The sequence below is a fragment of the Etheostoma cragini genome, chromosome 4 (genome assembly GCF_013103735.1).
Source record: "Etheostoma cragini isolate CJK2018 chromosome 4, CSU_Ecrag_1.0, whole genome shotgun sequence".
Taxonomy (NCBI): domain Eukaryota; kingdom Metazoa; phylum Chordata; class Actinopteri; order Perciformes; family Percidae; genus Etheostoma; species Etheostoma cragini.
The window spans coordinates 10,217,008-10,243,441 of record NC_048410.1 but is presented as its reverse complement, the minus strand read 5'-3'; the positions used below and the strand labels follow the sequence as shown (position 1 = coordinate 10,243,441).

The 26,434-nt window shown below is 39.3% G+C and overlaps 1 protein-coding gene across 1 annotated transcript; it reads right to left on the bottom strand.

Annotated features, from left to right (window-relative positions):
• Window positions 1-471: 471 nt before the first annotated feature.
• On the bottom strand, window positions 472-26,434 carry LOC117943381 (vitamin D3 receptor B). Its single transcript, XM_034869468.1, has 10 exons — window positions 25,933-26,434; window positions 25,564-25,636; window positions 14,316-14,463; window positions 13,242-13,372; window positions 11,790-11,986; window positions 9,196-9,295; window positions 6,939-7,119; window positions 4,312-4,463; window positions 2,233-2,349; window positions 472-1,611 (listed from the first exon to the last, which is right to left on the bottom strand). The coding sequence occupies exons 3-10, from the start codon at window positions 14,459-14,461 to the stop codon at window positions 1,358-1,360; spliced, it is 1,278 nt and encodes a 425-aa protein (XP_034725359.1). The 5' UTR covers window positions 14,462-14,463; window positions 25,564-25,636; window positions 25,933-26,434; the 3' UTR covers window positions 472-1,357.

Genomic DNA, 26,434 nt, shown 5'->3' with positions numbered 1-26,434 from the left:
ATGTGCGCACCATCAGCCCAGCCCAGGCCCTCCGACATTCTAGAAAATCCACTTCCCTGTCTGAAATGAAAGGGGTTTGATATCTGGGGAGGTCTGAAGCAGCTTCCTAAGCTCTCTGCCCACCTAGTCACGGTTTACTAAGGAGGAACAATTCATGGAATTGTTTTTAAAGGTGAATGACGTAGAAAACAAACATCCATCCATTGCAATTACATCAGTATATATGCCAATTCCAAGTATGGTATGCAGCTATATATTAACAAGACAGGCCCCTTGCTTTGGCCTCGATTTACTGTCCAGTTAGATTTGGCATTTTAGCCCTTTAAAATCTGTGATAATATAGATATTGTATATCAATACATAGGCTTGAGTAAAATGTGGTAAAACAGTGCGTAAGATACATGTGGTAGTAATTAACTATTTACATGAAAACAAACAATTAAATAGAAGAGAAGAATAATGAAAAACTTAAAGAGAGTAACAAGCCATAATGCCGGCTTGGTTTGATTGACAGTTAGCAGTGTAAAAGTAGCTAACACATTTAGTGGCTAATTCTCATCTCAAAACCAGGCACCCCAAAGTCCTGTCAAAACCTCACAAAACTACAGACTGTTCCGTACTCTGCATTATAAACCTAAGCAATGACCGTTTCCTTCATAGGCTGTGAGGTTAGTCAGACAACTTGCTAGCATGTCCAGTGGCTGCATGCATGAAACAAGCCGTCAAGCAGCTATGTTGTTTTTAGGTAATGGAAGCTTTTTTAGAAAGTAGTTGACTATACCTTTGGTGAAAGGTATGTGTTTAGAATGGTATACACAGTCATATAGTCGCTGCCTTGGAGAGATGCGGATGAATTTTTTTTTAAGTAATGTGCAGGCACTGCTTTTGCACTGAAAAATACTGAAATCTCAGTATAGTATAGTAGACTATGTCTAAATTGTTCTGTGTAAAGGTTACTGTTTTACATAGGCAATGTAAAACAACCCCTGTAAAACAAAGAGGTAGCTCAACTGAATGGCTAAATGAATAACTGAGTATGCTTGTTGTGTTGGTGTGTATAGATATACACACATACACACCCAATGTCCAGACATTTAAAGCAGCGGTTTGTTGATTTAAATAGAGACAAAATCAGTGTATATAAGCAGAAGTTGTACTGTATGTATAGCTGATTTGTATTATATGAAGTTTCCTTGTTTAGTCCCTTAACATCTGCTTGCTCTCCATAACACGCACATGCGCGCACACATACACCCACACACACACACACACACACACACACACACAGACACACAGACAGCACATCCTCAGCTTGCTTGCTGCCTCCATCTTTCCTCATTGAGGTGGTTCAGAAGTTCTAGGAGACCTCGCTGCCAAACACCTCCAACACGAGCGGAGTGAGCTGCATGCTATGTTCCGGCTGGAAGGAGAGCGAGCGGTACTGTTTGGAGTGCTCCTCGTTGAGGCTGCGCAGGTCGGCCAGCTTCTGGATCATCTTGGCATAAAGCAGCTGTCCCCCTGGGTGGCGAAGTTGGATGTAGGCCTGCAGGGTCTCTGACAGACGGTCTTGGAGGGCTTCAATCCTTGCATGATCCTGCACACCTGGGCGGTCTGCAGGAGGGGGAGAGGAGAGTCTTAACTTATTTATGGTTGTTACACAAGCTACAAAGTAACCAAAATGGAATAGTTTTTAGCCCACAAAACAATCTTAGAACTTCAAATGTACATCTAGGGGGCGGCTGTGGCTCAGTGGTAAAGCGGTTGCCTGCCAATCGGAAGGTCCTTGGGCAAGACACTGAACCCCGAGTTGCCCCCGGTGCTGTGCATGGGAGTGTGAATGTGTGTGAATGTTTATCTGATGAGCAGGTGGCACCTTGTACGGCAGCCCCGGCCACAGTGTATGAATGTGTGTGAATGGTGAATGTTTCCTGTAGATGTAAAAGCGCTTTGAGCAGTTGTTAAGACTGGAAAAGCACTATATAAATACAGCACATTTATATCTAATGAATAATGAGGTGCCTTGTATAAGCATAAGAACTCTGTCACACTCACATTCTCACACTCAATAATTCAAATAATCTCTAATCAAATTATTTATATTTATTTTTTTGCTAAAAATAAAAGCTAATGAATATATTCTCAATTTGAAAAAAAGAGGCAAACAAGATCACTTAAACCCTTCATCATGACCCTCTATAGGTTCCTTCCTCCACACAGTTAGACCTACGGTACCTGGAGAAAGCAAGCAGATGGCCATCAGCAGCACATGTTCCTCCTCCTGCAGGTTGAGCTTCTTCAAGCCCACCTGGAACTTCACCAGTGGCTCCAACAGCTCCAGAGTGTGGCCCGCTACAGAGGGGGGGTTGTAGATACAGTACATAAAAAAGAAGCCATACAAACAATGATCACACGTTTGTACCTTAATTTCCTCATTACACGCCAGGGGCTGTGAATGAAACATTTATGCTTTCTGAGCATTGACTACATTGTGTTTTTTTTAAACCCCAACCCCAGATTCTATCTCGTTTTGGAATGAGATTTTTCCGCTTGTCGTTTTGCATCACTATAAGTGTGTGTTTTCAGGCGGTGTGTCCGCCATTTTTATAGCTTACTATTGGATGTGGGCATTTAACATGTTTATTCTTTTTTTGGAGTCTAGCCTTCACACCCTATGCACTGTGGCAATACACCATTTCTCCAAAGCCTGATACCCAGAAACATCACGAACACACCAAAATGAAATTTTGTTTTTTAATGTGTCTATACATTGTTTTTATGAAAATCCTACTCATGCTGCGTTTAAAGATTTGGTTATTGAAAAGTTGAATTTAAAATGTTTTTCTGAAAAAAAGTGTTTAGCAAGTATTGAAAAGTATCACTTTGATAGCTATAGAAAAAAAGTATTTTATTGAACATTTTTAATGATACACAGCAGTAGCTATGACTGTGTTACTGTGTTACAAAATTACTAATGAACTGCAACTGTGAAACAAGGGGCAGAATTAATTTAGTACCATGTTGAAGAGAGTTCAACTTTTTTCTGTACTTATATCTCTACTTACACATGTTATTAATTACTGCATAAGAAAAAAACATCTGCATTCTAGTCATGTTCATGTCAATGTCATGTCAATGTCATGAAGAGCACAACAGAGCTGCTTCTCCTGGCCCAGACAGTGGTTGTTTTGTGTGGTGAGCAGGTCAGGAGGGACATTCTTCTGGTTAATCCCAGAGAGAGGGGTCTTGTGAGAAAGGCAAACGAAAGCCTTACCCCCAGGAGCCTCTGTGAAAATGTAAGACTGGTTTTGCAGAAAAATGTGTATTAGCATCCTTTTCCTGTGGGGTATTAGGGTTGGGAATCACCAGACGCCTCCCAATACGATATCATCACGATACTTATGCCACGATACGACATTATCCCAATTTTAAACGTTACCTTTTTCTAACTTTTTCCCAATTTCAAATGATGTCCCCAAAAGCAAACTATGTCAACATCTGTTTTATCTAAAAAGATACATTTCTCTGTTTGTTCATACCACTTCAATTTTTTTGCTGCAAAATAGGATTATCAAGCAGACAAACTGACCAACACCTTTATAATAAAAGATCAATCGGCATGGTGCCTGTGTATTGATACAGTATTGCCACTGAAAATATTGCAATACTATGCTGTATTAATTTTGTTACCCACCCCTGTGGGATATGTACTATGGCTGAGACGATTCGGCAATGTAGACAACATCAATTACGTTATTGCGTCGACACAAATAATTTGCGTTGACGCCTTGCGACTTAAAATAACACGGCTACTGTTAAAACCAGCAAATACAGGCTAATCTTTTTGCACTTACTTTTTTTACTTTAATTGCAAAACAATTTTTAATACATAAAGAATTGAACCTTATTAAAATTCGTTTTGTGTAAATGGTTAATAATTGAGCAATGGAAAAAATAATTGCTTCTAGAAATGTTAATCGTTAGATTAATTGAACAATGTATCATCAGATTAGTCAACTAATCAAAAAAATAATCACTATATTAATTACTTTAAAAAGAAATTGTTTGAGACAGCTCTATTATGTACAGAGGCGACCATCAGCAACCTTTTCTGCACTCCAACGCTAATGATCACTGTCTTACAGCCAGACTGCTTCCTTCGACCTCTGAATAGAAGTGTTAAGGTGTAACATGTGTGTCTTTTCTTCAGCTAGCTGCTAGCTGAGCAAAATGGGTTGACGAGCATGCATGTACATACACACTATTTAATTTTCACGGCGGTCAGACTTTACACGTGGCTGAGTTGACACTGACCTTTGGTGACATCACTGATCTGGTATTTAAAGTCAGGCCCACCACAGCTCCAGGACATGTCTTCCAGGTTGAAGCTCTGATTTGAGCGCAACATGATCACCTCAATGGCGCTGGACTTCAGCAAGGCAATCTGGTCCTCTGCAGTCAGCTCCCTGCAGGGAAAAATATCACTTACTAAGTTAGTGAACAACACTCATGTTTAATTTGAAAGCCAAGTGATCCAGCAACAGGTAACCAGGTAAAGAGTCAAACCAAGTATCTTCCCTTTCGGTGTGTTTATGTCAGTTCCTGAGTTGTATAATTCATGTCAAAGGATTTTGTTTATTAATGGTTTACTGACCACAGGTTTAAGGTCAGTCACATTCTTCAAAGTTTTTCAGAAGTATGCTGTGCAGGAAGACAAAAACATCCACAATACGTTTCTCTGTTTGCTTTCTCCTTCTGTGATGGGTCCCTGTGTATGGATAACTCATTTGACAGACATAAATCATACAGATGCCGTTTTAAGCGCAGTGACTGTCACAGTAAATGTAGTAATGTTATGAAAGTTGTTTAAATGTTTATTAAATTAAACTGCTGAGCTAGAAGGAGAAATGAGCTGAAAGCTGCAGATCTTCAGGGGAGGTCTGGGGTGTTTTTCAGGGCTTAGCGGGCAGATCATAAGTGGACAAACATTCCAAAAGTAATCCGACCGCGTCCATCACTCGCTGCCAGTGGGAACAACAACTTTCAGGAAAAACAGGCCCCAACTAGTTTTAGCATTGACTTTGGGGTGACCCCCCGAGTCACTGAGTGTTTGACCCTGTCAACATGCTGAGAGACAAACGTGCTGAAAGGCAGCGATCGCAATGTGAGGAAGGTGGGAAAGAAACAATGAAAAAGCCTCGGGCCGCTATTGTTATTTTGCCTTTACATTACTAGTAATGAGGTATAGAGGTATATTATTCTATTCTATTTTCTAGGTGATAGTGCATTCTCCTTTTGTATCTCTTAAGAATCAACCTTGTGCCATTCAAACTTTCTTCCTCTGAAGCCTTATGGGCGGTTTTTGGTCCGGATCCAGATAACATCCGGTTCGGACCAAGAACTATAACTGATAAGTTCAGATTCATTACACTTATGGCGGAGTGTTTCTTTTCTAACCAGTGCAGCTTTTCAAGACTTTACTGCACTAGTTAAGCAGCCCAGGAAATTCACTATTTCGCTCACTGAACAAGACAACATGGAAGAGTGGGTTATATACTATAACTAGAAAGAGAAAAGTAGATGTTACAGTTGTTAAGAAGTGTGTGAGATTAGGGCTGCCAATAAATTACAATTTTGAATCGTGATTAATGGTTTGATGTCCTAGTTAACTCGGGATTATTGCAGAGTAATCTGTAATTTTAAATGTACTTTAAAAAGAGATATTTTTAAATACCCAAGTGGTATTTGAGACTTAACTACTCCGCCACTAGCCCTTTTATTTTTCGACTCCTATTCAAGAAGCTTTGTTTCTTCTAGCCATCCACTCCCATTCATGGATGTATTATAAGGCCTGTAACCGCACCCGTTCCGTCGTCTAATCCTCACCGCAGGCAGCCTTCCCCCCCACAACATCTCTAACTAGACCTCTTTGAATTTGAATTAAATACTCTTGCTCTAAAGGTTAAACAATCACCTACTAACACACTTGAACAAATATACAACCTCTTTCAGTGAAGGAACACCAACATAAAAAGATTTTCCACAATGTGTTAGCTATCTGTAATATACAGTCTCAGTAATCTATGGCCTTTAGACCACAGCCATCACTGTGGCACAATATCGACTAATCTGGCAGGAAAACAGGGAGCTGTACAAAGTCTTCAACACACATTTAGGTAAAGAGTCACTCAGAGATGTGTAAATACAAAATACATGAGGTCTGAAAACTGTATTGTTGAATAGTATGATTTCAATTTTATTTACTATAAATAAATTATAAAGTGTACTCAGTGCTGCCTTTCTGCTGCTTTCAGTATACTGCAAAAATACAACAAATGGCTTGTTGATTAAAAAAAACTGAAAGGAAATTATTTCCAACTTTTTTTTAATTTAACAAACTGAATATTAAACGGAACACAAAAGGCACCACTAGAAAAAAAAAGAGAATGAAAGTCAAATTTTAAAGTGCCGTTTTCTACAGAGACTCAAAAATCTTTTTACGATGGAGATATAATGATGAATAAAACCGATATATTGTGGAGCCCTACCAGATGTCTTTGTTCAGGAAAAGATTACCTTTGCCAAACATCAATACTTGTTTACTTGAGCGGTCTATTCCACATGCAAACAGAAAATCAACAAGAGCATCAGATCAACAGAAAGTCCAAAGACATTCTCCTCAATCTTTTTGTCACAATAAATATGCAAAACCGTACAGCCCAAGACGAAATTAGTCATGTCATTATTCTAAAGTAATTATTTCTACTAACATGTTTTTTTGCCATTTTGTATTGCCAATTGTGATTTCTGGAAAGACAATATTTTTTGCCAGCTTAAGAGTCAAAATCTGCTGTTTTTTTAACGTCAGTTGTTAACCTATCACAAATTGGTTGCAGCCCTCTTACGACCGACATGTGAGTGACACAAACACATACACATACCTGAACCCGGGGATCATCTTGGCAAAGCCAATGACTTTCTGGATGCTATAGGAGACCAGGTCAGCCAGGTGGGGCAGCATGGAGAAGCTGGAGCCCTCCTCCTCACTGGAGTCAGGGCTGCTGCCCTGCTCATGGTACATCATCAGTAGGTTGTTGAAGTTCATTTTTGTGTCTACTGACTCTACAATGAGCAAGAAAAGACAGCAAAGCAGAGAGGACGCAAGAAGAGAAAAGAGGGAGAGAAAAGTGGTTACACACAATTCCCCCATGCATAGACACACACTGTCTGCTGACCCACTCTGTGCGGAGAGAACCGAAAGAATTAATGGAAAAGAGAGAGCCCTGTTGACGGAAAGGATCATCTAAAAATACACAAGCGTCAGGTCAGCATGAGTGAGATGACCGCTACGACAACATGTGAAGCATGCAGAGCTTGCTGGGGTAGTTTTGAGTCATGTGTCTCTGCTGAGTGTTGGCGGTGGGCCATGGCACCGTGTTCCTCGCTGTGTTTGCTCCATTAGTGGCGGATGCATTAATGAACTGATGTTTACTAGTAGGAGTCAGGTGTCGGGGGGGGGGGGGTCATTCACAGAATTTCCACTGGATTCTCAGTAAAAGGGGCGTAAGAAATGCAACATGCAAACAGCTGAACTGGAAGAAAATGCCATCTTACGTCAAGTATATTTTGATAATATAGGCCTGTAACAATTCAAACTGTTGCTAGTGGTCTATTTGTCTATTTATTTCCTTTTCAAACTAAAGTTTAAATGAATCACAGGATACATCTTTTGTTCTGCGATGCAGATACGCAGGTTCACAGCCTACGAAGTAAACCACACCTCTTTATTATCAGAAAACATTGGCATTTTTGCTTACATGAACAAAAAAAGAACATTTGTTCCCGTCAATAACAAAACAAACACACAGAAAAGGCGTGTTTAATTTCTCTGGCTTTAGACAGCTACAGCCCAGGATGTTGGAGTTGCTCTGGCAACAAGTGACAGCTGCCGCTAGCATAGCTTTAGCTAAACATTCAGACCAATAATCACTTATATACAGTAATTACAATTAGGCACATCCAAACAAACAAAAACAATTACCATCTAGTCATACCCATTTGGACCTTAGAAAAAGTTAGCAAACAAGTTGTTCCGTCCAGATTAGAAAAATAAAAGCACATATCCCTGTGGAACTACGTCAACATAATGTTAATGAATAACAGCCCATTTCCACTACAGCGTTGGGATTTATGGTAATGTGTGTATGTGTGCTGTGCCGTGAAGTAATTCGTCACATCACAAGACCTGATATCATGAGACCCTGTTTGCTGGCTAAAATTGCAAGGGCGTTTTTTCCGCTTATAGACGCTAGGGGGGAGCAAGAAGACCACCATTCAACTCGAAGAAAATCATATAACCATTCCAGTAATTCCAAAGCTGTTCAGTTAAGGTAAATCAAGCTAAAAGAAAACCTGCATAGTTCCCCTTGAAAGTAATCATATTATGCTTTTGTTTTTTTCCCTTTCCTTTATTGTGTTTTATATATCTTTTTGTCCACGTAATAAGTTTACAAAGTGAAAAAGCTCAAATTCCAACGCAAAGGGACTTACCATCTCCGACAGAAAACACTGTTCACCAATTGCTCCAAACAGCTCTATTGTAGTCGGGCCTTTATTTCCGTGACGAACGTGCGCCACTTTGTAACACGTTATAATGCTCGCCTAGCTGCTAAGGGTGGCACGCACTCATGCTCTACTCCTGACGGGCTACTTGTCCTTACCTAGCTACTATGCATGTATAACAACAAAGATGGAAAGGAAGTGTGATGCCTCGCTCTGTAGCTAAAACAGAAAGCTCAACACACAAGGTAAAAAGAGGAGCTGCAGCAATGTGCAGTAAAACAAAAACATGGTATTTTTTATGCTAGCTAATGTTAAGGTTTTGTGATGCTATGCCAGTGTAGCAATGGATCCAAACAATAGCGTGACAAATCTTATTTAAAATAATGTGCTAATGCTTTGATTGCGGTTATACAAAATAACCGTGATTATGTAAAAGATATTGCAGATAGACAATTATTTAATAATTGTACAGGCCTACCAAACACCCCTGATCCCACGTTGTTTCAATATACAATTTGTTTCTAGATGATTCCTACACAAGGGCAAGTGTGCAGAACAAACTAGTTTCATTGTAACCCTCCACTGTCAGTGTTTTCACTTGATGTGACTGAAGTCTCCATAGTGTGTGTCTCTTACCTGGAGAGTGACTGAAGGAGTCAGATGAGGCATCAGACAGCGAGTGGAGAGAGGCCGCTCTGCTGGCGCTACGCGTCACTGGGCCCTCGCGCACAGGAGGCTAGATAGCAGAAAAAGACACCAAAGCATTTTTAAATAAGTCTATTTACCAAAAATAAAAAATCTTCTTTCACAATCTTTATTAACAAACAATTTTATGTCCATAATTCTAACTCATTAAAACATACAGAATATGTGGTTTTGCTGAATATCTGCAGAAAACAATAGGGTTTAAATTACTGGACTTGAGCATGTACTGTAAGAATATTTTGTTTGGGATGAACTACAGGTTAGATATCTGAAAGGGCAGATGTGTTTAAGGTGGATTCAATACAGAGTTTTGGAGAGGAAATGGACCACTAGGTCCATTTCTAAGATTTATGTGTAAACGATACAAAGCATGACTTTTGTTGACAGGCGATAGACCAAGGCTCAAGCACAAGGAAATTCTGATTTAAGGAATCAACAACACTTAAAAGCTGGTTAATGCAAGAAATGTAGATACTTCTAAAGCAGCATAATACTGGTCTAATAGAGCTAGAACTGTTCCGTCAATTTAACACTATCATCATGGGCCCTATCTAGTGCTAGGGCTGAACGATTGTGGCCAAAATGATAATCACGATTATTTTGATCAATATTGAGATCACGATTAATTATTGTGATTAGTTGTTGATTTTTTACCAAAACAAATTTTATTGTCACATATCACGCTATTTATAACTGCTTTCACATCCATATTTTTCTACATTCCTCATGTTAAAGTTGTTTGTTGTACATACAGCAACACATGTAAATGAAAATTATCTGAAATAAATAGCCTAGGATATATTAAAAAAAAATTATCTCTGAGAAAGCTTCTTCACTTGTTTTCAACAATAACTGATTAAAAGAGCTAGGCAGAGAGGTGGAGTGCGATGGACGTATGCTACTCACAGAGTGACGGCTGACTCATCAATGGCGGGTCAGCAGAGTTACACACGTGGTGTGTATGACATGTCTGTATCGTCACTACGCTGCATTTTTATTAGCTATGATTTTTTGGCCATGGGTCACATCTCTCGCCCAGATCCAGCAGGCTCTGTCTCACATGCCATTACTATTCAAACTGAAGTTAGTTGCACTCAATAACTTTTTCTGTGTTTTTCGCCAATCAAAACACAGGCACAACTTTACCGAAAAAATGGGTCAGGAAACGCAAAATTAAACCATATTGATATAAACAACATTGATTCGTTTGTGGAGAGGCAGTGGATGCGAGGACATTAGGTGCACCGGTGAGACCTCGGAAAAATGTTAGTCGCACCCTAGAGCCCTGTGAGCTAACAAAGACTAACTAGCACTGGTCACTGCTGTTATTTGAAAAACAAGACAGACGGGACAAAATGTTGCGTTTACTAGTAAACTGGTAAACCTTGTGACCGACGTATGCTATCTGTTAATGATATGTTACTTATCCTCTGAATGTCTACATCTAGAAACTAAGCTGCGTGGTGCAGGGAACAACTCTGACAACATGATCAGACAGATGTTTACGGAGCGGTAGATTGGATTTGCAAAAAAAAACAAAAAAACTGGAGCGTTCTGTGAGCGGAATGACGCATTTTAAATATGCTCGACTACCCAAATTTGATCGTGGGAAGCCAAAATCATGATTGTGATTAAAATGTGGTTAATTGTGCAGCCCTTTCTTGTGCCCTGCTCAAGTGCTAGTCTTAAGATTCACTCAGTTTTCAAATTCCCATCCAGCACCCACTTTGTTTAAATAGCAAAGGCTCCTGTGCCCATCTGTGTACCCATGGGTGTCCTGGTCTTACAGGGAGGTGTGTTCAGGTGCATTCTTGGCGTATTTCAATCTTGAGGCAGCTGAAGGTGATCGCACCATTGACCAACAAAAAACCTGTACTAAAGTCAATAACGCATTGATATTTTAACAACACATTAGTAAAATGAGCCTAGGCTCGTGCACAGCACGCGCACTATGCTTATCACCCACACACACACACAAAATAAAAATATTACAATGTGAAATAGTATTGATATAATCTGCTTGTGCAGGAAGTGAAACTGCATTATATCATAATACTAATACTAATAATACTAGTAATATTTCTCTATGTAGTATTTTTAATTTTCAAATCAGTTTCTTCTCCTGAAAACCTCCCCTTCCTGCTTAGCAAATCCGCCATCATAATAGCAATGCGCCAAGGTACAAATGTGCCTGTCTTTTGGAATGAGAGATGACACTCTTGATTGGTTTATTGCACGTTACGCCCAAAACACACCTATGAATTAATGAAGACACTAAGTACAACACTTTTGAACCACGCGCCTGGTGCACCTTTTTTCCGTTGCCAAAGTGATCAAAAGTGGATTTGGACACGCTCTTTACGCACCTGCGCCCGCCGCTTCACGACGTACGCTTAGATCGTTAAAATAGGACCCAATATCAGGCAGATTTTTCTGCTTAAGGTCCCATGAAATGACTGAACTTAAATAAATCTGACTGCAAATTGTTGACATGATGATGAAGATAACAGTATAAAGACACAAACCCTGAAGCGGCAGAAGTCAGAGTAGGAGTCGTCATATGTTTTGTGGTGAGCCTCCACCAGCGTGGCGATGACCTGACTCTGTTCGTCACTGAGCCGGGGCCGCCTCGCCTCCTTCTCCGCTTCACGTTGTGCTTCCTCATCCTTCCTCCTTTGAATCAGGTCCTTCTTCCTCTGCACTTCCTCATCTGTCAGAATGACTGAGGGAGCAAGTAACAAAAAGGGAGAGAGAAAGTGTTTTTATATATGAATTTATATATGATATAACCATATGTGATATGAACTATATAAGCACAAACAGGTAAACTAAACACTGGAAAACACATGCATGGTGGGGAAAAATAGGTTCATCAAAATTGCTTAAAAGGTACACCACTTTTAAAGCTTTTCAGTATGTACATTACTTGTGTTTTACATTGTGAAGACAGCAATGTCAATGTGGTATTGGGTGGTGGTGTTGGGGGGGTTGGGAGTTGTTATTCTCTGGTGGAAGAGAATGGGAGGGGACGGGTACATATGGAGACCCCTGCTGCAATACACAAGTGAAAGCATTGTCTTTGCTCCTTGTTGTTCTAACCACTGAATTAGCTCACAGAGACAGCCAGAGCAAACTAGCGAGAGAGAGAAAGAGAGAGAGAGAGAAAGAGAGAGAAAGAGAGCAAGAGAGAAAAATAGAGTGCAAGCGATAGAGAGCAAGAGAGAGAGAGCAGGGTCACAACAACATGTTGCTGTTTTTGCAACAGCAATGCCACTAGCTCCTCTCCAAGTACAGTAAATCGCAGTGTCTCCCACAACCCCTCAGTGAAAGAACATTAAGCTGGAAGTGAGAGGCCTGGGAGACAATATCCGGATAGAACGGGAGTAAACAAATTTACCTGCTATTTAAAGACCATGAAAATAAACAAGACTGTGTGGAAAGAAGAGGCCTCGTTAGATTGAACATAACAGCAGGTGTTTAAACTTCAGATGGAGTACACTAACTCTATACACAATACAGGAAGGCTCAATATTTCAAAGAGAACATGTCAACACTCTAATGGGGGCAAAGACCCAGAGATCCTTGACCCCAGTATAAATATTACATAACAACAAGAGGGACAGTAGGCCCCTAAAAACTGCAAAAATATGTTCTGTCAATTTTACCATCCATTCAAAAAAAAGATTGAAGACTTAATGTAATTTATATGCAGTATTTTATATGAATGTCTAATTCGTTTACGTGGGAGGGTTGTCTTGGACTTAGTTAGGACATAGTTTTGATCTACTTTCAACAGTGTTGTGCGACCATAAATTGTCAAAAACTTTAAACTAATAAATACAATCATTTATTTATTGTAAGGACCACGCATTTAACCCAGAAGGGTTGCTCTCTATTTAAATACATGCAGTAAATAACAAGGTGTAATGTTAAAGAGTATTGCCGTGAAGAAATAGGGGTCATCTGTCAATACTTACACTCTTTCATCATGCCAATGTCCACACAGCGTTTGAGTCGGCATGCCTGGCAGTGGCGCCTGTTGTCCTTGGTGATGGTGCAACTGCCGTTAAAGGGACATGTGAAAGCGGCCTTGCGCTTCATACTGCGCCTAAATAAATTGTATACATTTCAGTCTATTAAAATACACACATTTATCAGTGTATAAACACGGACACACGTAAAATACAAAGGACTCACTGAAGTTATTGAGAATTTGAATCTGAATGTTGATACGGGAGCAAATCAATTGAATTTAATAAATCTACCACTTTGGCACCTTTGCCAGTGCTGTGCACATATTATAGTCATGATAGCACTGGATGAATGTTTTTGCACTTCAAGACAGCATAAACATGGACGGGTCCCAAGGAAACCAGGGGTAAAAGAGTCTTGCCAAACAGTGACGCAAAGCATAAGGATTTAGTCAGTGATGGACAGTACGTAGTATGATCATTTATACACAGATGTGTGCATAAACACGCAGATAAGCATGCTTGGTAAGAGTTCAAACAAGGGCCAGCTGAGAGACGAGGAAGGAGATTATCAAACATCCTTCTTTTTCATCCTCTCCCTTTAAACATCAACATAGCCGAGAAGAACAGGCGTAAATGGGCGGATTCTTCACACACGCACGCACGCACGCACACACGACTTGCTCTAGTTTTATTCTTAGTTAAATTGGAAACTCATTTGTGTATCAATGAGGAGGCAGCAGCCAAGTCATTCACTATAGGAAGTTGCTCATTTGTTTTCTATACATGCTGCTGGGCATTTCTCTGATGTTGTCAGTGGTTTTGTGTGTATTCGTATTTAACCGTGGGAGGTAATTATTGTGTGTGTGTGTGTGTGTGTGTGTCCATTTTTTATGTGAGTTCAGACCTGTGTCTGTAAGCCACCGTGTACATATGTCAATAACTTGACAGGTAATTTGCATCTCTTTGTTTTCATCGGGGTGATATAAGAAATTGTGCTTGTGTTTGTGTGTGTCTGTACATTGAAATTGTTTTACTGCTTTACAATAGAACTGTGACCTCACATTTGCTTTTGTGTACCTGAAAAAACCTTTGCAACCCTCACAGGTCATGGCATTGAAGTGGAAGCCGGTGGCTTTGTCACCACACACGCCGCAGATCCGAGGCACGTTTCTATCAAACTCATCAGGGGTCAGAGTGGACGTACTCACAACTGTTGACTCCATCACTAGACAAAGAAAAGGCAAATGGAGAAAAATAAGAGAGAAAAAGATAAACAAACTCATCTCCTGGTTAAACAAACTGTTTACCTAGTCAATAACATGGAAAAACATGTAAACCTCTAACATTTGAAGTAAATTTAAGAATATTTTCTTATATTATAATCTGTTCCGTCAGTGTTGCACTTCATGGAAAATACAATTATGTTCAGAATAATAGCAGTGTGTTTTAAAAAAGTGAATAATGCTCAAAATCATTAGAATAGCTTTTAATTTCATAATATTGGAAACACTGCACATTCAATTCCAGATCAAATCATGACCAAAGTTGATCAACTTTGTGTTCTATCTTTATAGACATTGAAGAAATAGGAATATTAGGCTGTTCAAAAAAATAGCAGCATTTGCCTTTACAAACTCAAACCTTTACTGTATAAACTGAAAAATGTCTTAAGGACTCGCTTTACTTTGAATCAGTGTTGTATTATTTAGTTGCATAATCATTATTTCTGAGAACTGCTTCACATCTGTGTTGCACAGAGTTGACCAACTTCTGACACCTGTGAACAGGTATTCCAGCCCAGGATGATTGAACTACATTCCACAATTCCTCTACATTACTGGGTTTTTCCTCAGAAACAGCATTTATGATGTCACCCCACAAGTGTTCTATGGGATTGAGGTCCGGTGATTGGTCTGGCCACTCCATAACATCAATCTTTTTCATCTGGAACCAAGAGTTTGCTTGCTTACTGGTGTGTTTTGGGTCATTATCTTGTTGAAAGACCCATTTCAAAGGCATTTCCTCTTCAGCATAAGGCAACATGACCTCTTTGAGTATTTTGATATATTGAAACTAATCCATGATCCCTGGTATGCAATAAATAGAACCAATGCCACATTATGAAAGACACCCCCATAACATGATATTTGCACCACCATGCTTTACTGTCTTCACAGTGTACCGTGGCTTGAATTCAGTACATAGTGGTCGTCGGACAAACTGTCTGCGGCCCCTAGACCCAAAAAGAACATTTTTGGTCTCATCAGTCAACAGAACGTTGCACCATTTCTTCTTTGGCCATTCAATATGTCCTTTGGCAAATTGCAAACTATTAAGTGCATGTCTTTTGTTAGGCACTGGGACTTTGCGGGGGCTTCTAGCTGATAGCTTTGCTTCACATAGCCTTCTTCTGACCGTAACAGCACTCACAGGTAACTTTAAATCTTCTTTGATTCTCCTGGAGCTGAGCATTGGTTGAACCTTTGCCAGTTTGGAAATTCTCCGATCCATTCGAAAGGTAATGTTTTTTCCCGCGTTGTTCAGGCTTTGGATGCCATTTTAAGGCATTTGAAATCATTTTGGCTGAGCAGCCTAAACTTTTCTGCACTTCTTTAGATGTTTTCCTCTCTCCAATCAACTTTTTAATCAAAATCTGCTGTTCTGTCTGGAACAACACATTTTGCAGAGTATTTTAGTGTGAAATGCACTAAAGCCAGCATGCACAACATTTGATTCCTTCCTTCCTTAAATATGGGCCATAATTGACACGTTTCTTCACAGAATCAATTACCTCACTAATTGAACACAACACTGTTATGATATTGAACATCATGCCCCTTTCAATTACAGATTAAAGTACACATAATGAGCAGCATGCATGTCATGACTGTTGGGTCTGTGGGTTTTCTATGACTCTACAACACTTACTAGTAAATTATTCACCATGTAGAAATATCCCTTCTACTAAAACATATGATTTATAAGGTTAGGCATGTTGGACTGCCATTATTTAGAACTCATATTTCCTCACTATATGTGAGGAAATATGAAAAATATTTCCTCACATATAAAATATATATCTAATGAGATAATGTTTTAACTGTCTTTTTTTATTTCTTACAAGGTTTCTGTAAAAAAAAAAAACTCAGTACAACAACATCTGAAAACATCATGAAACATGTCTTTTCACCTGTCTCCATGGCAACCAAACAGCATTGCTTCCTTCAGGACATATTCATGTCCCCAGACTCCCCTTTGGTGGTGAACTTAAACTCTACCGTTTTTGTCCAGGGGTGAGGAACTGGAGCGACATCAATCAAATGGAAACTCTTGTTCCACTCCAAAATGCTGGATCTGGTTACATTTGATTACATAGTGCTCCAAGTATCTATTTCACTTAACAGCCTCATGAGAGGAATGAAGAAAAAAAAGGCATGTCACCGCAAGGCTAGAATCCTCATAAACAAACAATCACTGTCCTTTTCACAAAGCTCCTTTCTTATTCTCTTCCTTGCTTGCTTCAACTGCAGAATGAAAGCGGAGCAAATGACGGAAGAAGATGGAGGGACAACGGAGGGTGGGGGTTACTAAACAATACAATCTCAAAAATCAACGGCCAACAAGGTAAGGGCCTTACTAAATAATTTAAAATCCTTTGATAGATCACTCCATCACTACTGTCTAATTAAAACCACTAGTTTGCTGAAAAGTCTTACATACTTTCTGTAAATGTAACCACTGTATTCTTATTTTTCTATATTTAGTAAAAGTGTAAACATGAACAATAGGACTTTAAACTCTTGAAACAGTGAGCTCCGGCCAGCTGATTTAAAGAAAACTGAAAGCTGAGAGGTAATTTCACAAATGTACAGAAAAAAGACAAACGGATGAAGTTGGTTACATCTGCACTGCCTGACAAATGTTAACATTTTATTTGCTCTCTGCATAATGTTTTTATACAGTAAACAACAAGTCTACAGTGAAAAAATAAGCAAGGGTGTCCTAAACTGTCCTGTTGTCTAAACTTGTTCCTTCTCCCACCAACTGTCTCACATATTACCTGTACAGTGGTATGGTACACATGAGTCAAAGGTTCCTCAGAACAACATACCAAGCTAGAAAGGCTGCAGTAATCAAGATAAGCCTTCTCGGCTATTTACTATACAATAACACTTGCCATTAAGGTGATGTAATATTCTTAGGTTTTAGGAATATAACAGGTTTACATTTTAAGGACTCACACTCCATATTGCCTACAAAATGTAAGTAACCCTGCTGACCAAGCCTCAGGCGCTAATTGGAGTTTGTGTAAAAACACCAAAAATGAAGTGCAGCACACCTGAACAGGATATTTCCAAATGGTCCCACAAAAACACTGTTTTCTGTAATTGAGTTTAACCAAACTTCCTTCCTTCCGGGTGTGAGTGTCATGGATTTTTAAAAAGGCAGAAAATGCAAGATTTTCCTAAACAACAATGCATAGACTAATACAAATGTAATCCCTCTTATTCATCACATTTGACCCACTAGACGTGTGACGCTTTGTCCGGATTTGCAGAGACCCAGCTCTCTGGCTGGATTTTCGATTTTCTTCTTATTTTTGTGAGGACGGGACGTTTATGGGCATCAGCAGATCATTTGGGCTCCATCTAGGTTGTGTATTCCTCAGCCAATAACAGCGTGCAGGGTGTGCAGCCAACCACTGTTTTGCCACACCCCTCAACATCTCATAGCGCTTCAGTGTTTCCCTGCCACTCTCCCTCTTCTCTGCTGCAAGAATGTGCTGCTTTGTACTGCTGTATGCCTGTGTGTCCGTTTTACCGACCCACACAAAAAGAATATAAGATATGCATTCACTCATAATCTGAAAAGGCGGCAGTGTCTTACTGAGGTTTGGATGCGTTTAAAAGTAACCGCCATGAAACAACTAGAAAATAACCGTTTTGGCTAGGGTATCATCCTTTGGAAAAAAAAGAGAGAAAAAAAAAAAAGGATGACATAATGGATGTCTATACTAGAAAATGGGGAAAGAACCTGAGCTTTCTGGAGGAATCCTTGGAAACTTTCTGCTGAGGAAAGACATGTACAGTATGATGGACTTATGGTGTCGTTTCCACATATGCTTGTATGGTTTATTGTCTATTTAGTTTTAATGGTCTATATGGTCTAAATATAGTAGTTACTGTATCATGTTAACATTTTTGTGTTGAACATATTTAAAAAAAAAAAAAGAACACAACGGCTTTGTTCTCACTAACGGCATTCCCTCGCTTCATTCACTCTCTAGCATGCTCGACCACCGCTGTGCTCTCTCTCTTTTTGTCTCTGGCTCTTAGTATGAGGGGCCAACTTTAAATGCTGATTCATATGATACCTTTTAATCAAAACAGATTTCATGGGATAAACACAACTTCTAATGTAAGAACAAAAACATAAATCATAGTAAGTTAATTTTTTTTTCTTCTTTTTTTTTTTTTTTTAAACAAGACATTCTGGAGTCCTGCTGATGTTTGGTGAGGTGAGTTACACAATACTTGCACAATACCCTTGTAAAAAAAAAAAAATCTGCTCTACTGCATTTAGGCAAACTAATCCCACCAGGCATTCACACTCATCACTCATCAGGGAAAAGCACCCAATTACTGTACCATATCATCAACTGATCTGTAATGTCAGTCATATGTGATTGCATTCAGCTCTGACAGGCCATTACACTAAATACACAGTGGTACTAAGAGCGTGCTAAATAATGCACAAGGTTTAGACCAGATCTGTACTTATTCCTGTGACCGGGCACGCAAAGCCATGGAACAGGTTTTGAGTTTTAGGCTTCTACTGAATGTCTCACTCTTAACTGATTAACATATTGTGTCTTTTTTGGCAGCATCAATCAAATCTATCACTTCAGTAATAATGTGAGATATTACTCATGTCTCATATGTTGGCATTAAGTCTAAGGATAAAACAGAAAGACTGATTTCTGATAAGCTTACAGGGTCGAGTCCTGATCCATTACAGGCAATTACTATGCATTTTCACCTCCAGGTATAATTAGTGTGCATGTGGATTGTAATAAGTAGGGCTGTAACTAACAGTCATTTTCATTGTTTATTTTTTTCTTAAATATGCAATTTGTTTGGTCTATAAAATATAAGAAAATGGCACAAAAAAAATTGTCAATCAGTGTTTTCCAAACCCCAAGCTGTTGTTTTCAAATGTCTTGTTTTATCCAAAACTCGAAAATTGTTTACTGTCATAGAGGAGTAAATAAACCAGAATGTATTCACATTTAAGAAGGTGGAATAAGAGAATATTTTAAAAGGAGACGCTGGAAAGATGGAGTAAAGACAGATATGGATATATACAGTGAGTAGGGGAGGGGTGACCTCTTTATCCCAGTGGCTTTCTGTGTCACAAGGCATAACCTGCTGGCTGTTGTTGGTGATTGTGCCAAAAGGGATGGTATGAGGAGCGACACTCAGCAATAGCCCAGAAAGAAGAAATCAACACAAACAGTCTGATTTTGTCATCTAAAAAGATGGCTAAAAATACACATTTATGAGTACTTCAATTACTGGCTAAATATAAATACTAAATGTCTCATTTCTGACAGCCTCTCATCTTGAGAAGTTACAGAGGAAAAAGGTTTGCTATTTATGTAGGAATCACATTTTTAGTATGACTTTTCTAATAAATAGGTTGGGGTGTGGCTTTACTACTTTTTGTAAATCAAGGAGCGGATTTTGTTTGTATTTGTGTGCGTGTGTGTGTTGAACAATTGTCCATGTGACAATGAAAAAAACTGTTGGTTGGCCAACAATGTACATATGACAATGAGTGGTGTTAATACATTTAATCTTAATGCAAGTGGTTAGGTTAGGTTCAAGACACAGATTGGATCAACAGCCACCACACCCCCCTGCTCACCCAATGAGCATTAACAATGAAAACCAGGACAGTTATTCCGGTTTTTGGGTTTATAAGGATGTTGGATGGATGGATTGATTATTCTGGTGCTAACTTCCTCAGTTGAACCTTACAATGGAACAAAATCGGGGTAAATTACTATTCCCTAAAGCAATAATGTATTGTGTTGTATGGCCAACAGTCCAATGCCCAAATACATTCAATTACAATGATACCAAAGTCAAGAGAGAAGCTGCTACCGTGAAATGTTTGGCATATTTGACTTTCCTAATCGATAACTTTTTCATCTTTTACTACTTGATTTACTGATTAATGATTTTAGCTCTAGTTAAAAGTATTGACAATATCATTATTCTTAACAGGTAGAAGTGGAGAGAAGAATTGATTACGTAATGTAAAATAAGCACCATTCGGTCTGCAATTAAATAATTAACTAGGGGCGGGAGCAAAATATAAATAAAACTTAAAAGAAATTGGTTCTTAGATGCATTAAGAACCAATATCTCTCTTGAACACTTCAGAGCTTGTTTCTGCTAAATCAATATTCGATTATTAAATTTTATTTAAATGTGTTGAATTTTAATTAAAAGTTACTATCTCCAGACATGACTGTCTCCATGACTGCAAGATAATGGACAACAACTATGACTTTAGGCAAGAGTATGAAAAAAAAAAAAAAACTCAAAAATTGCCACAAAATAAAGGTTGTGTGTGTATACTGTATATATACACATACATACATATACATACACACACACATGATCTAATAAGACATAATAATTAGGCAAAACACACAATGGCTGTTTATCTACTTTATCACATTTCAGCCGACCTGTACCTTCTAAGAAGCCAATTCTCCACCTTTAAACATGACAGAGCCTCTGACATAGAAGATTTGGCATGGAATGACTACAAAATAAAACCTCAGTAAACAAACACTTCATTGAAACTAGAAAAATAGTGTATGTCAAAATCTACTTTAGATTTATAAAAATCATATTTATATTTTTTAAATCATGCATGGAAATGTACATAATACAATTGTTGGTTTAAAATCGAATCGTTGGCCTCTGAATCGAATCGTGAGGTGCCCAGAGATCGCACCCCCCCCCGTAAATAACCCTTGTGTAAAAAGTAATTGATGAACTCTGCTAAATCGAGGGGGATAAGGAAGGAAAAGCAATGTGTACTGTAAGCCTGGGGTTTGGGAGTCTGAGTTACACAGCGGCAGTGGTTGATGAGCAAGAGATGAGGCCTGCTGTAATTATGCGCAGTACCGCAGACCTGACTCTAGCGTGTCATTTCAACTGGGTGGTGAAAGCTGCAAAATAAAGACATTACCCTAATTTTGGTGGAATAGCTGGAGGAAAGGATAGGGAGTTTCCCTTTATTTTTACCCAACAAAACAGCAGAGGCAGAACAAGTGCTACTTAGCATGCAGTGGAGCAGTGACTCATCTTTTCCTCTTTTGATTTATTCACATCATGGCAGAAATGGCACGTGTGTGTCACATAATCCAGGGGCCGACGGGTCCCAGGTTGGATTTAAACACATGACACTGTCTGCAGAAACATCAAACATTTGATAGGTCATCCATTCTAAAGATTAATGGTCTAGTGCTCTTGGTGGTCTAGACTAAAATAAGATCAACATGTCTGAAAAAATACCCTTGTCATATAAAATAATATCTTTCCAACCTGCGCCTAACCTACACTAAATTAAAAGTCCAATGATTAAATATTTATAACTGAACATCTGGCCAACTTTTACCTCAGGTGCAGTTGAAGGAATCCTCCACCAATGTTTGCATGTAATGACACAACTTGTGTCACATTTATCAGTGTGAACTGTTGGCACCATCTGCATACCAGTGTCCCAACGTCTAACTTGCACAATCTAATCAGCGGGCAATTAAGTCTCAACTACAGACGGTGTGAACCTGAGAGACATACACCACCAAACTTGTTAAGTGCTAATATGACAAATAGTAACATTTTATGCCGATGACATTGCACAATGAGAGCATTTCCTAGACTATAGTAATTTGGGAGTCTGTGTATCACTGCTGCAGTTTTAGTTGCTGTGAGATTTTCATACAGGGAGGTGCCAAGGTGGACCATGGCAGAAGTCCAATACAATTCATAAGGTATCTTATCTCCTTCTGTTCAACTTGCCATTTAATTTTGAGCTCCTCCATTTTCAGATTATGTGATTACCAAACAGGAAATACAGGCCATTTGTTATCTTACAAAAAGACCCAGGTTAAAACTCATCTGTAAAAAAAAAAAAAGGATTTGGACCGCAGCCCAGGTATTGGATTAACTTTCATCAAAGTCAATATTAGGGGATCATAAAAACCCACTGTCCACCAGCACCCACCATCTAACATAACTAATTAAGTAGTGCCATTAGTGCCTGGGCATTGAAATGAAATGTGATTGAGAAAGTGCAAGATATAACAAAGTGGGTAAAGAGAAGGGTCCAGAAAGCATTTCAAAGAGGGATCACTTTAACTGCACACAGACGTGCAATAGAGAAAGGGGAAAGAGGGAAATAAAAAAACCTCTAGCATCACGTTCCAAGAATGTCAGCAATGAGCTTACAGACCACATCCCAACACATAAAGAGTCAGAGTCGGAATCACATCCAGACTTATAACAGCGCTGGAGGAAAGAGAGGGATTGCTGTGGAACGCCTGAGTGCGAGTAGGAGGCCATGTCTGACAGTCCAATAAGCATCCTCCAACTACATCACATGAAGCAATCCCACAAATGGTTCTAAAATTATTCCATGCTGCCAAAAGTTACTCTTAAAAGAGAAAAATGAGAGATAGATAGATAGATAGACATAACGGAGAAATGTAGAGATGGTTGGAAGGAGGCGGGAGATAACATAAGGCGATGTGTTTTATGGCATGCCTCGGACTGGGTCACTACAAGTACAGAGGAGACAAAACAAATCAGATCTGGAATGACCCGGGCTGCACAGAGAGAGCTGGGCTACGATGGAAATACATGGACTTGAGATTCACACATTCACATTTAGGCCCACAATAACGGCAAAAAACTGGGTAAAAAAGTGAAATTTAAAAAGGACAAGGAAGAAGGGAGTGAAGAAAAAAAGGCAGCATTAAAAGAAAACATGATCTGGGATTTGTGACAGAAGTGTAATTCAAATATGCTTTGTGTTTAGAAATTGCCTAAGAAAAAAAACAAACACGGGGAGAACAGAAAGAGAACAATGGACAAAAAAAGACAATGTGGACCTAACAACAAAACAGACAAACTGAGTCTGTAATTCAGCTAAACAACTGGCTGCACAGACTAGTCCAGTCCTGTACCTTCCCTTCGCTTCCCTCTCCCTCTCTCTCATTCTCCCTCACGCAGCCTCCACGGGTCTATCTCATGCTCTCTTCTTATGATCACAGGGAGAATGTTACAGCAGCGGTAATAGCACATGACAAGGTGACCTGTGCCCCACACAGGATGGGCTAAACTGGGGTGGAAGAGATGGGGGGTCACATGTCCTGTGTCCAACGCTATAGTCTCTGCACCACTTCCCCCCTGCTCAGGCCCCAGTGCTGGCCTGCAAGGCAAGAGAGAGCTAGTGACGGCAGCCTGCCCCCTTATGCTGGGCCCCTTGCTGGACTCTGGAGAGGGGAAAGAGACGAGGCAGGGAGAGGGCTTCTCCAACACACACAGAAAGTCCTGTTTATGTCTATGCCGAATTTGACAGAGAATGCACATTCTCAAGCACACACATCGTGCACGCACAGAGCCAACTGGACAGTACCGGACAGCAAGATAGATGTGGGTGATGTAGATACAAATGCAGTTAGCTTACAAGTCAAAGTTAGATAACCTGCATTAAAGGCTGTCTCTCTTTCAGGAAATACTTTGAAATAATTTAATAAGAAACAACAGAAAGCTTTTGAAAAGGTGAACACATGTATACTAAGATGTCATCCATAATCCAGTGCATACTCTGAAAATCATTTTAAAAAGAAATCTGGACATACTTCCACTGTACTTATATAATATAGTGACTTATATTTTTCTTTGCATGAAGATATTTTTCTGCCTGGCTTGTGCTACATATATAACAAACATTACCTGTGTGATGTGTTTAGCCTAGAAACCATTAACCAAGGGAGGCAATTGAGGACCTAAAGACATTAGGGGGAACTTAACACTTCATTAGTCTCAAAGGCAACTGAACATATGCAGCAAACAGCACGCATGTACAGAGGTACATACAGGAGGGTCTTTACAGTTAAGTACAGCAGCCTCTTTCTATAGGGTTACATGTGAGAGGAAGCAACCAATTACTGGAGTCACGAAAGGGGGGTGGGGCAGGGTATTTCACCGTGCAGGAGACCTAATGGACTGTACCATCACCACAGCACACAGTTCCATGAACAATCTGCTACAGTTAAAGTCAATAAAGACACCAACCATGCCCATTTGGTATCTTTTGATCACATGTACACACTTAGTTGTACTTTCAAATGAATTGAAAATGTATTCAAAAGCTGAAGCATATGTGGTCCTCATTTTAATAGTCTCCCGTTCTGGCCCAAATAACATGACTATTTGACATATTTCTAAATTATATGAATTCAGAACATGTGGGACCGTTGATCTCAAGTTGTTGTTAATTTAATTTGCTATTAGATGTATTTGGTCCACATCAGATTCACTTGGAAGTGATGAGCAGCAGAGAGAGAAGAGCTGGAGGCTGTTTACATTTGACATGCAAGAAAGACAAGAAGCTTCTAGTAATCAATTATATAATTATAAGCCAGTACCTTAGTTCTCTACAACTAGGAAGTAAGTGTTTAAGACGTAAAAATATAAATAAGTAATAAATAAATAAATAAATAAATAGCAGCTTATCCTTTCTTTCTTTTTTTATCACGTGCAAACACAATAAAACATGTGAGTTGATATTTCACGGATTTTAAATGCGGCTAACTAGCTAGTAGTAATATTCACTCTGTAGCTGTATGATATAATGTTCTCATATGGACAGAAAACCACCTAACAGGTAATAGACTGTTTTGATAAATTCCTTTTCTGTTGTGCATTTTTCATTACACAGTCCTTTAAGTCCGGCCTTTGGCTTAAGAAGGTGACACAAATGGACAGGTCACATTAAATTACCTGACAAATTCAATTTGATTTAATTATTTTATATATTGATAGTACAGTTGTACTAATGGCAATGCTGATACTAGTTTATGGATTATACTACCTTATTCTGAAGAGATTTCTCGTGAATGTATTTCAAAGTATCACAGTTCTGACATCAAGACACTGCAACAATCCCATGAAATCTGTCCAAAAATGCTATCAATATAACGTTATACTGGGTATGTCTCAAAAGCAAAACGTCTCACCTGAGGTTTTTGCATGCCCTTATACACAAGGAAGACTTGAAACCGTTCTTCAGTTTATCCCAAGTTGTTAATCCTGTCCAAAACAAAAGCAAAATGGCATGTCGCAAGTCACTGAGTGGGCCTATAACGTTGTAGCTGACCTGCAGCTACTCTGTTTATGTAACACTGAATTACTTTCAACAGCAACACACACAATCAATTGCAGTCATCACATATACAGTAATTAGTGATGCAAGTGTGTAGGCAAATGCACTAATAAAACAACAGACTTAAACGGTGATTCACTTTTTTACGGGGTCTTGAGCAACAGAAATTACAAAAACTCAAATATCTACTCTAGCATTCCTCATGTGCATGCGAGTTTCATACCTCAGCTCAACTTTTCCCCATCAAGACAGAGTAGCTTTTAATCCTCTTTAGTCGCCGTTTGTCGTCGTGTTCATGCTCTTTCAAAGTGTGTCCCTTCCATGTTGACTGGGCGGTTCAGCTTTGAGGAGAGAGGACCGCGTTGTACTAAACTCAAAATGTGAGGAGACTTGGTGAGAAAACGTCAAACTCGTACGCCCTTCCAGACATCGGCTCACACAGCAGCGCTCGTAGTAGCTAACGTTAGCAACGTGGCTAGCTGCTCGCTTTTAACCCTAAAACGAGGCACCAAGTTCAGCCAGCTCAATAATCGGTCAGCGAACGCAACCAACGAACATCCAACGATAAAATGGCTGAAACGCAACGATATATCAATGAAGGGCAAACGTACGCACGAACATGAAGAAACCTCAATCACACATACGGTAGTCCGACGTGAAATAGCCCTCCTTCTTCAGGACCCAAATAGATGGTCATTACTTTTTGTTATGCACCGCCTCCTCTA